This window comes from Peromyscus maniculatus, chromosome 16 (assembly GCF_049852395.1).
Source record: "Peromyscus maniculatus bairdii isolate BWxNUB_F1_BW_parent chromosome 16, HU_Pman_BW_mat_3.1, whole genome shotgun sequence".
Taxonomy (NCBI): Eukaryota; Metazoa; Chordata; class Mammalia; order Rodentia; family Cricetidae; genus Peromyscus; species Peromyscus maniculatus.
The window spans coordinates 48595049-48606980 of NC_134867.1; the positions used below are offsets into that span (position 1 = coordinate 48595049).

General features: G+C 41.0%; 1 protein-coding gene across 20 annotated transcripts in view; it reads left to right on the plus strand.

Moving 5' to 3' along the window:
- Window positions 1-10536, plus strand: part of Adgb (androglobin) — a 144406-nt gene extending 133870 nt beyond the window's left edge. For 15 of the 20 annotated variants that reach the window (XM_076552765.1, XM_076552767.1, XM_042262298.2 and 12 more), the window contains 4 exons: window positions 362-715; window positions 5146-5239; window positions 5894-6077; window positions 10126-10536. In XM_076552765.1, the coding sequence (XP_076408880.1) occupies window positions 362-715; window positions 5146-5239; window positions 5894-6077; window positions 10126-10311 (818 nt within the window). In that variant the 3' untranslated portion in view covers window positions 10312-10536. The remainder of the gene's footprint in view (window positions 1-361; window positions 716-5145; window positions 5240-5893; window positions 6078-10125) is intronic. The other 5 variants (XM_076552775.1, XM_042262303.2, XM_076552776.1 and 2 more) reach the window with 2 other exon arrangements.
- The last annotated feature ends 1396 nt before the right edge of the window (window positions 10537-11932 follow it).

Consider the following 11932-nt stretch of genomic DNA (forward strand, 5'->3'; position numbering starts at 1 on the left):
CAATTTAACTTAAGTGTCAAGACTCACTAGTCCCTTCCCAATGAGAAGTGCCTTGCCTATACACTTAAAGACCTCACCTCTGTCAATATTGTCCCAGTTTCTAAAAGCTTCTGATTATATGAGGCTTTCATATTCCAAGGGACTTCCAGGCTCACCGTACACATATGATTATACTAGCCATACCATGCTTTGACATCCCAGATGCTGCAGGGTATCCATGCCCTGGTTAGGCACTGCAAAGCTTTGTAATTGTGTCCTCCAAATCGGGGCTCCTACGAGCAAGCCCCACTAGATATGTTTGCATGTGACTTTGCAGAGTGCAGGTTACCTGTTTTTCAGGAACATGTACATTGTGCTTTAGGAGAAGTAGCAGGGAGAGATGCTGCAGGGAGAGATGCTGCAGGGAGAGATGCTGCAGGGCGAGATTCTACAGGCAGAGATTCTACAGGCAGAGATTCTACAAGCAGAGATTCTACGGGGAAAGAGGCAGACGTCAAAGAAGTGCCATCAGCCGCAGCGGGAAATATCCTGTGGAAGAAATGGCAGATGACCAAGGGCATCAGGGATCTGGCAAAATCCACAAGCAGCGAGAGCAAAATATCTGTGGCGGGGAAGGAAGAAAAAGAGCCACCACCGCCCCCGCCGCCCCCGCCCCCGCCGCCGCCGCCGCCGCCACTGCCGAGTGTGCAGCTGAGTATGCTAAAGGAGAATGCTGGTGAGTTCTGATCTTGCTGGTAAGGTAAGACATACACTTGTCTTTGCAATAACAGTAGACACAGATTATAACAAACACACACCTGAGACAAGGGCTCCCAAAATTGGGGGGGGGGGGAATGTGCATCTGTTACAGCTAGTAACATAGCATGGCCCCCTGGCATATTAATCTCGAGTTCTTTTATTGCAACAAGTCCTATAGTAAAGGCTGGAATTAGAAGAAAATACTATTGACTAAGAATTCTTTATCCAGTAAAAACCATCCTTAAAAACTTAAGCCAAGCCGGGCAGTGGTGGCGCACGCCTTTAATCCCAGCACTTGGGAGGCAGAGCCAGGCGGATCTCTGTGAGTTCGAGGCCAGCCTGGGCTACCAAGTGAGTTCCAGGAAAGGCACAAAGCTAAACAGAGAAACCCTGTCTCGAAAAAAAAAAAAAAAACTTAAGCCAAAGTAGGAGTTGGGGTTTAGCTTAGTTTTTGAACACTTGCCTAGCACATGCGAAGAAGTCCTAAGTTCAATTTTTAGCACTGAAAAAAGCAAACTAAAAAAGGAGGGGTGATTAAGGAAAAATAGGTACATCTTCTTGAAGACAAAGACCAATGGATGCGAGTCTAGAACAGATGGCTTAAAATAGGTGTCAAAGGTAACCCCCTAGATTATGAGAAAATGACCTCAGGAGGTAATTCAGACACTTAGATATATGTTTGAAGAATTCAGAATCGTATTTTTGAATTTTTAAATTGGTTTGACAAAAGTAACTAGAACGCTGTACCGTTGGCTTCTGACACACGAACAACATGCCAGTAATAGTGTAAATGGTGGCTGAGGAAATGGAGCTGTGTAAGGAAAATGTTTTATGTCCTGCTTTCATGAATACCAACCTGACGTAAATAGTGGAAAATGCGAAAGTGTATTATAAAAACTATTCTCAAACAAATGAAAACAGTAGCATTGCATAGTGAAACCCTCAAGACATGGCCAAGGCTAAGGGGGGAGTCTATAGGGATGAACACCACCTTCAAAAAGTGACCTCACTACCCTCTCTAAGGCTCACAGAACTAGAGAACTAAGAACAAAGCTAACTCAAGTTTAGAAGGAAAGAAATAAAAATCAGAACAGAAACATGTGAACTCGAGACTAAAAATCAAAATATGAATGAATAGCTACACTAACCTTTAAAAAAGAGGGGGAGGACTCAAATAAGTAAAAAAGGGAGGTGGAAAGGAAGACATTAAAATTAACAACAGAAAAATACAAAAGTGTAGCTAGGGATTATTATGAGCAACTATATGCCGGCAAAGACCTTAAATAGATGGGCAAGTTCCTGGACACACAGCTTACAGAGACTGGATGATGAGGAGCTAGGGGATGGCTCAGGAGGTAAAGTGCTTGCTATGGCTATGAGAACCAGTGTTCAGATCTGCACCTCTGGTACTTACCTGGCAGCTTGGAAACATATGGATCCCCGGAGTTCGGTGGCCAGTGAGTCTACAGGTTCAGTGAGAGACCATGTGTCCAAAAGGTGGACAGCCGTAGTGCAAGACATCTGTTGATCTCTGATTCTGTCTGCTTCTCTGTACACACACACACACACACACACACACACACACACACACACACACACACACACAAATAAAAAAGTTTAAAACATGCATGATGAAGTATAAACCTTAACAGACAGATGCAAGGCTGAATCAGCAATAAATTCTCCACTAAAGAAAATCTTGGGACCAGGCAGCCTCCATGTTGCAGTGAATTAGATATGTGTCAAGCAGCATGAGTTAAGACTGTCATACTTATTGTGTCATGCTAACACTACACTGGTTTCAAATCAGACAGGTACAACAATAAAAAATGAGACTGATGAAGCTAGATGAAAAAAAAAATCCATAAAACCTGACAAACCAGGGCCAGAGAGTTGGGTTGGTCTTAAGGAGTGCTTGCTGGTCTTGCAAAGGACCTGAGTTTTGTGTCTGGAGCCCATGCCTTTCCGCTCACAGCTACTTATAACTCCAGTTCTAGGGGAATCTGATGTTCTCTTCTGGCTTCCATGGGCACATACACACTCATGTGAAGATTACCCCTATACACACACACACACACACACACACACACACACACACACACACACACAGAGAGAGAGAGAGAGAGAGAGAGAGAGAGAGAGAGAGAGAGATACACACACACATACACACACACACACAATTAAAAAAATAAAATAAATCTTTAAAAACCCTGACAAACCAAATCTAATAGCACATTAAAAATATTCTTCACTATAATCAAGTCGTATGCACAGCAAGTTTGTAAATATAGTTCAAAAGATCATTAAGTAGGATATGCCACATTAACAGAACAAAGGACAAGAAAGCAGGGAGGCTGAGCCAAACTCAACAGTCCTGTGATAACTAAGCAATGCATACAGTGTTTCACGGATCCATGCATGAAGGTGAAGGCCTGGTGGCCGAATTTACTAGTTCTAGCAGCTCTCTATATAGGTATATTTCTTCTGTAAACAGTGATGACTAGTTTCTTTCTAATATCAGTAAGATCTGTTATCCTTCCTCTCACGCAATTGCTCTGGTAAGGCCTTCCAGACTATGTTGAATGAAAAAGTAAACATCCTCATCTTACTTCAGACCTTAAAGATAATTCTTTTGACTTTTTTTTTCTGTCCATAATATTGGAGTTGGTATCAATATGGCCTTTGCCTTACTTGAGAAATGACTTATTTCATGAAGCATGAAATGGCAAGGCAAGTAAAGGAACAATCAGGAGTGACTTCATACTGCACAATTACAATAGTGTCACTTCCTGGGAAGGTATCAATAGGGACAGTAGTTGAGTGGACTACGCATGGGAGAAAAAGGAACAGTGCCTAGAGCGTGGGTCAGCGAATAAACTCTCAATGATACGTCAATCCACAGCTCCATACAGTCATCCAAACCCATACAATATGGAAGACCTGGAGTAAATTCTTAAGTGAACTATGGTGTTTGGGAGGCGATGGCCACTGGGAAATAACAATGGAAGAAGTTACGTGTGTATTTGTGAAGGGTTAAACAGAATAGGTCCAGTATTGTCGTGAATCGAAAACTACTCTTAGAAAAAAAGAATTGAAAACAGAGAGAATGAAATGGAAAGATTTTTTTCTTTGTAATTCCAACTTTTATCATGATATTAATAACAGTCACTTTAGGTAGAGGGCTAGTGTTGGGTTAGTGGGATAAAGTACCTGCTTGCATGTAAGCCTGACAACCTGAGTTCACTCCCACATTAAAAAGTCAGATGTGGTGCCACTTATCTATCATCCTGATGCTCCTGGCGATGGGAGGTAGACATAGGAGAATGGGCTGGAAGTTTACTGGCCAGCTGGCCTTGGTATGATGTACAGCAGCAGAATTAAGAGAAATCCTGCTTCACCAAGGGGGAAGGTGTGAGAACTGACTCCCAAAAGCCGTCTTCTGCCCCCCCACTCCCCGCCCCCGCCACACATGCATGATATGCATGTTAACACATCAAACAAAAGAAAAAAACAAATGAAAACTTACCATCATTTCAAAGTCCCTTAAGAGGTTAACTGTAATTATTTTACCATGTGACCCAACCCATTCCCGCTTATAGGCAATGTCCAGGAAAACAAAACTGTATTCACCAATATAGACTAATAGCTGCCTGGAGCTTCTGGCGGGAATGGACGCTGACTGTAGTAGGGCAGGAACCTCATTTGAATTATGCAAATGTCTTAAAACTGGATTTTTATGATGATCAAAGATGCTAGTAGATTTATTTTAAAAGTATTGCATTGCATCCTACAAATGAGGTAGGTTTTTTGTTTTTGTTTTACATGAAAACTATTCTTTCTTTTTATTTTAAACACATAGTAGTCTGGAAAAGTCAAAAGGTCACTATTATCCAAAGACTTAAATTCTTTATAAAATCTGTTTTTGTGACTCCCTGTGGGTGCATGTAGTAAAAGTTGTTCATTTGCTCTTCAGTGTGTTTATTTTATACATTGTTCAATCCAGTGGAAGGTACAATACTGTGTCTTAAGTACAATTAAATTCTAACTCTTGAAGTACTCAGCATGATTTTCAGACATTTTTCAAGCTCTTCAAATTTTGAATCATTTAATTTGCTTACAATGAAACTTTGTAATTGAAAGAGGCTGTTTTTCCCTCCCTCATTTAACTGTAATTAAGAAGGAATTAGTTACTGTTCTAATGGTGCGTACTCATTTTTCCCTCTTTCATTTAGCTATCGACAAACTTACACCAGAGGATAACTATAAAATAAGATCCATAAGTGTATTTCAATAAAATCCTAACAAAAGTACAAGGTTGTTTCTTAACATAAAGCATTGTTGTCAACCAGGAGTTATAATAGCTATTTAGCTATTTACTTCTGGAAGCCTGTGTTCTTTGCTTTCTAGCATTATCCCGTTCACGATCTCAGACAGTTTTGGAAATGTCTCCACGACTCATTCGAAAAGCACTAGAATTTGTGGACTTCAGTCATTATGTACGGTGAGTTTTAGCAAAAGTGATTAATATAGAAAGTGTGTTCATAGAATCTTAGATATATCCCCAATGGGCAGTTGCTAAGTAACCAAAAAGTCAAAATTAAATGCTAAATATGCCTTCATTTTGTTTGTCTTTAGAGTGGCATGATTTTTTATCTTTAATTTTGCAAATATTTTATTACGTTAATCACCAACTCATTTAAGTGACTTTTGTAACAACAATAACAAATACTACCCACTATGATTATTTAATTAAGTTGCATTTTTCTTCAGAACTAAATAACAGGATGAATAGAGCCTGTCATGCATGTTTATATGTTTGAGAATGTCATCACTCTTATGAAATGGATAAATTTAAAAGTAAAACCCATACAATACTCATAGTGTGAACACCAGTTTCACAGTCACCTTATTGAATGATGTATCTGAGTTAACTGATAGTCTCCATAATATTTTTCTAAAATATCAATGAGTCAGTATATAGTATCTACCCATTTTTTAAAGAAAATGAGTGTTTATTCCACCATCTCTCATGTTTGGTTTGATTCAGACCAGCTCTCTGTTAACACAATTCTAAATTACTTTGCGCTCTGAAATAACATTTACTTTCAAGCTCTCAAGAATGATTTTCTTGTTTCGTCTGACATTTTCCATCCAGGAAAACAAGTGACGAGCCTGTGCTGCAAACAGAGGAACTGAATAAGCAGCAAGCGATGCAGAAGGCGGAAGAAATCCACCAGTTCCGGCAGCACAGGTGCCGGATCCTTAGCATCAGAGACATCGATCAGGAAGAGCGATTTAAGCTCAAGGATGAGGTTCTAGACACGTATGGGAAAATGCGGGTGAGTCTAGATGTACCTGTGGTCACAGCCGTGAAGTTCCTTTGTAACAGAAAAAACGAAAGCAGAGTTATACATCTGAGCAGAAAGAATTATTTTTTTTTCCTTTTTTTTTTATTAAGAAAATATTTTCATTCATTTTACACACCAAAGATCCCCCTCTTCCTTCCTCCCACCCCACCCCAGCCTCCCCCCCCCAACCCAACCCCCACTCCCTACCACAAGAAGGCAAGGCCTCCCTCCCATGGGGAGGCACATCCAGTAGAGGCAAGTCCAAGCCCTTCCCCCTGCCTCAAGGATGCGTGAGGTGTCCCATCATAGGTCGTGGGCTCCAAAAAGCCCACTCATGCATCAGGGATAGATTCTGAGTGCATCAGGATCATGATGGGGAAACCTGCAGAGATGAACAAACCAAACTAGTGGGAACTCATGAAAGTTGGATCAATGGCTGTGGAGCCTGCATGGGACTGGACTAGACCCTCTGCATGGGGAGACAATTGTGTAGCTTGATTTGCTTTGGGGGGGCCCCTGGCAGTAGAAAGAATTCTTAATACCTGACTCTAAAAAGTTCACTACCTCTCAGAAAGCCTGGACATACATGCACATATCGCCTTTCACTCACCGCCCTCTTAAAACCCCACTAACATCATAATAGAAATCTATCTTAAGCTGGAATGAATGTGAGAGAAGACGAGAAACTATTTGTGAATGTATAAAATGATGGGGTGAGAATTACATTATCCGAGTTGGGACAGGCAGACCCGATGCTGGCTGTGGGAACATGCCTTAGACTCTACCGGTTTGCTTACAGCATCTTCGCATGCCCCACAGGCCCAGCAGGTTGGCACTGTGGATGTCACAAAGCAAAGATGGGATGGGAGGAAGACAATTAGGCTTTTTTGGTTAAGTCCTCTTTAAAAGTCACACATCAAAACCCCAACTTTTCACGGTGGGTGGCCATTATCCTCCCGCTACCCACGCACATCTGCAGCAGTGCAGAGAGGCTCAGCGTAGACATGGTCCAAAGAAAAGCTTTCCTTGCAGTGGGAGACTATGATGGAAATGGAAAGATGGAGTAAATGTATAAGTACGACTTCCATCTGTAATGATAGAGATTTGTTGCTTTCTTCTCTCTCCCCTAACATTCATACATACACACAAATACACTCAAATATGCTCACATAGACATAGACACAGACACTACACTGACGTACAGACACACATGCTACGCATACTCATACACACAGATACATATATATGTGCATGTGTATGTGTGTGTGTGCACGCGCGCACACACACACACACACAGAACTGAGAATTATAGAACTTTTAAGTATTTTAGCCATGATGATACTGGATCACACAGTATCGCTTACTGATGTGGAGGAATATGCTAGTTAGATGTCTCTTTTTGTTTTGTTCGATAGGCACTTCAAACAAAACCTCTCCAATATTAATTGTAGCAATTTTAGCCTTCCTCCTCATTTCAGGACGAGCATGTTACTTCACCATTATCTTCATCTTAGAAAGTGACAATCACAATTGCTCTTGTTCAGAGCAGAAACCTTTGAGACAGTCCTGCCTGTTACTCTTCACCAGTGATCCATTATCAAAATCCACTTAGTCTCCTTTGAGAATCCCTCAGAAGCTCAATTGCCTCCACTGTCTCTGCATCCAGGACCCCAGTGCAGACCATCATTGTTTCCGGTCAGGGTCTTTCTGCAGATCCCTCATTGATCTCGCTAGCTACTTCTATTTTTTCCATCCTTTGATATGGTCTGTCCTTAGCAGCTGGACAGCTGCCATTCAGGATAAATTGTTTTATTTTGGTGTAACAAACAACCGCACCATTTCAGTGACTAAGGCAGGATCTGACAAACTTGTTTTCTATAAAAGGGGGTGACATTTTTGTCTCTGCGGGTTCTTTGGTGGTTTGTCCAGCACATACACTGTTTCTAGTTACTTTGTCCTACCAATATTAACACATAAAGATAATACTTAACTAAATGGGAATACATCAAATAAACAACACTTTATTTAAAACAAAACAGGCAATAGTCAGCTTTGTTCCAGAGGCTTCAGTGCACAAAGCCCTGGCATTTCTCATCCTAGGCACATATCTAATGCAGTTCAGTACGTCTTTCTTATGTTTATTAAGATACTGAGTGAGGCTGAAAGAGATCATATGCAGAAACTCTCCTGTGACTATTATGACAGTAGAAGGGACCACATTGAGCTGAGCGTGGCAGGCTTCTATCCAGAAATAGCACATTCTTGCCACTCAAATTTCATTAGTTAAAGCAAATCACATGGTCACCCACAGCTTCAAAAATGGAGTCAAAGTTGGTTGAATGTCCAACATACAGAGCTATGAAGCAATGCAATTCTGTTACTTAAGGAACCTGGTTGCTGTTACTTTGTTACAGTAGTTCTAGCAATATAATACAGAGGGCAATGTTACCTTGAGCCTGAGAGAGAATGGGGAAATATTTTATGGATTGCACTAATGGCATGATCATGCCTAATTTTGACATTTTAAAGTTATTTTCCGATATATGTACTTCCTTACTGTTTAACAAGAAAGTATAATACAGACTTAATAATAAAATATGAATCCATTTTAAATCCATCTCTCCTAGAGAACAGAGTATGTATAAAGAAGGCCTTTGTTCTGGTTTGTTCTTATACTTGAAAGGGAACAATGGGAATTGTGTTTGATAAATGAATCACAATCAATGAATGATTGTTAAATTGCACAGATTTAATATAACATAATACAATATCAGAAATAGGGAATTTCAAGGTCATTGGCCTTACTTTCTGTGTTTAGAAGCCAAGCTAATGAACTAGATGAGTGTGATGTAGAGAAGAAATATTAACTAGGACCCTGAATTCAGAGCCTAGTCATTCAACTATGGGGTACAAATAAACATCTTCATTTTGACTGAAGCCATTTTAACAGAAACCCAAGAGTAATACATCTCTTATCAAATATGAGAAAATAACTCTTCCAAAAACCCTCAAAAGTTGACTGGCATATATTCAACTGACTTTATGCACATCCTTAAGATGTTTGTGTCTTGCTCATTTCTCTTTCCAATGTGCCAGAGATGTCATCTTATGCCAATGCAGTATACTCTAGGGATCCAATTTTATGGTAGTTATAGTAGTTTTATATCATCAAACTCATTGTGAAATCTGATTCTGACATCCAGCTACACTAGCCCCTCAGTAAAACCATGTTAGTTGCAGAAATGTTGGGGGAAAAACTCTCAAACAATTCAGCATGAAGAGAAAGCTGGCATTTCTAGAAAGATCTCTTTACACCAGCATCAGTCCATTAATCCTTATTATCCCACTGTATTGGGTTTGAAGCAGTAAACAATAGTGAGGCCTCCTCCACATTCAGAGAGGAAGGAGATGAGAAACCAGCAAGGGGTCCTGGAATGGACCAGCTAGTGAGATGGAGGATAAGTTAATAATGTGATATCCAGTGAGCCAAGAGAGGTCTGGTGACGGCGGAAGAGGCCGTTGAGTAGGAACAGTATCAAGAACTGATCTTGAATGTAGCTACGTGTGGATGACTGGTGTTCTAGATCAATGCTGTTATCTACCATCCTAAGAATGAAAGAAAGATAGTGGTCTAGGATTGGTTATTCAGAAGGTCTGCAGCACAGCCCCAATATAGCTCGTCAGAAGTACAGGGGAGGAACTAGTAATCTCTTGAGCACATTTGCTGTGTGAGGGAAAGATTGATCCTGAACTCATTTAAAACAAAGTCCCACTACCAAAATCTCTACCAATTTCTCTACCTTTCTATTTTTCTCCCACTGATGTTTCCTTCGCCATTCATTCCACATTAAAATCTCACTTGCCTTGTGTCACAATTAAAAGCCTGTGTATTCCTAAATGTCCAAGGACAAGCCTAGCTCCCATCCTCAGTGAGTTTCTCCATCAATGTGTTAGCACGAGGAAAGGGAAAGTATTTCTCGTCTTGCTGCTTCTGCATCATTATCAGGGAGGCTAATTGGCTTGGGTTGTTTTTGAATAGGACTCTGTAGATGAATCCCGACAGAAGATCCTTGAAGTCCGGGAAGAATACAGAAGCAAGCTGCTGGAGGCGGAGCGCCTAAGGCTGGAAGCTTTGGCAGCTCAGGAGGCTGCAATGAAGGCAGAGACAGAGAAAAAGTCTCCAGTTTCTGACTCACAGAAGAAGAAGAAAGGAAAGAAAAAATGACTGAGAGGCCCCATGGCACCTTCTTCTGTAGAGGGAAAGTGTTGGAGGCACTGTTATTTTGCCTTTTGATAAAATATTAGACGAGAGAAGATGTTCCCCACTCATGGTTTCTACATTTTAATGTTAATGTGTTGGTTTTCTTAGAAAAGAATTGAAGGTATTAGTGTCTCAGATGTTCTAATTTCACTAAAATTGCTAAAAATAAAGTTTAGATTGTAAATAAAATTGTGTTACACTTTGAATTTCTTGCACTAAAATAGATTTATGTGTGCATAGTGTGTATGTGTGTGTGTGTGTCCGCGTGCATGCGCGCGCGCGCACCCTTTGGCATGCATTTAGGGGTCAGAAACACTTTTGGGGGTCTGTCTCCCCTTCCACCTTGTTTGAGCATGGTATCTAGTTTCTGCTACTGTACTCCAGGCTTGCTGGCCCACAAGCTTCCAGGTAAGACAATTCTGTATCCACCTCCCATCTCACCATAGGAACACTAGGATTGCAGATGTGCTCATAGACCTGGCATTATACATATGTTACAGGGAATTTTAAGTCATAGACTCTTGTGGCCACTGTTTTGGACCCACTGAGACATCTTCCCAGTTCTGAATTTTAAATATTTTTACTTTTAATTATGTTTATATGTGTTTGTGTGTATGTGTCCTGACTTCAGGGGCCAGAATATGGCATTGTTGTGTCCTGGTCTCAAGATCACCAAGCAAGACTACCACAGAGCCGATCTCTGATGCAAGCACACAGAGATTTTTTTAATAACAAAGCAAGCCCGGGCTTTGTCCCTGTCCAACACTTGACATAGCGGGTGGAGGAGGATGCCCTGAGCTCTCACTTCAAGGGGTTTATATAGGAAAGGTTTACATGCAGAGAGTTACATATCTTGGGATTGGAAGAGGGGCCTAGGGGTGAGGTAGTTCTTTGAAGTTACTGGCTGAACTATAAGCATGAGGTTACTAATGGCTAACAGGATGCAGGGTATCTACAGAGACATAAGTTTTTTACTCCCTATGTCTTGCTTTTGCTGAGCCCAGGATATATACATTCAGATTTATTGTTCCAGTCCTGTTTTCCCATAAGTTCAGTTTCTGGTCAGTTGAGTCCATTACTCCCCATATCTTGTTTCTGTAGCAGGAATCTTAAAAGTTCTTATTAATAAAATCAAACCCAGAGCCAGGTATTGGGGTGAACTGGAAGATCAGAGAGACAGAACAAGCCACAGCTATCTCACCTTGCCAGTTCCTCAGCTGGTCCTGTTTCCTCAGACTGGAAGCTTCTGTGTCCTCATTCCAATGGCTCTCAGCTGAACTGCTGTTCCAAAGTCTGAAAGCTTAACCAGGCCAAATGCTTAACCAGCCAAATGCTTAACCAGCCAAAATGCTTCTAGTTTCTGGTCCTCACGCCTTATATACCTTTCTGCTTTCTACCATCACTCCCTAGGATTAAAGGCTTGCTTCCTGGGATTAAAGGTATGAGTCACCATGCCTGGCTGTTTCCAATGTGGCCTTGAACTCACAGAGATCCCAGATGGATTTCTGCCTCTGGAATGCTAGGATTAAAGGCGTGTGCTATCACTGCCTAACTAGTGGCTTTTCTGTTCTCTGACCCCAGATAA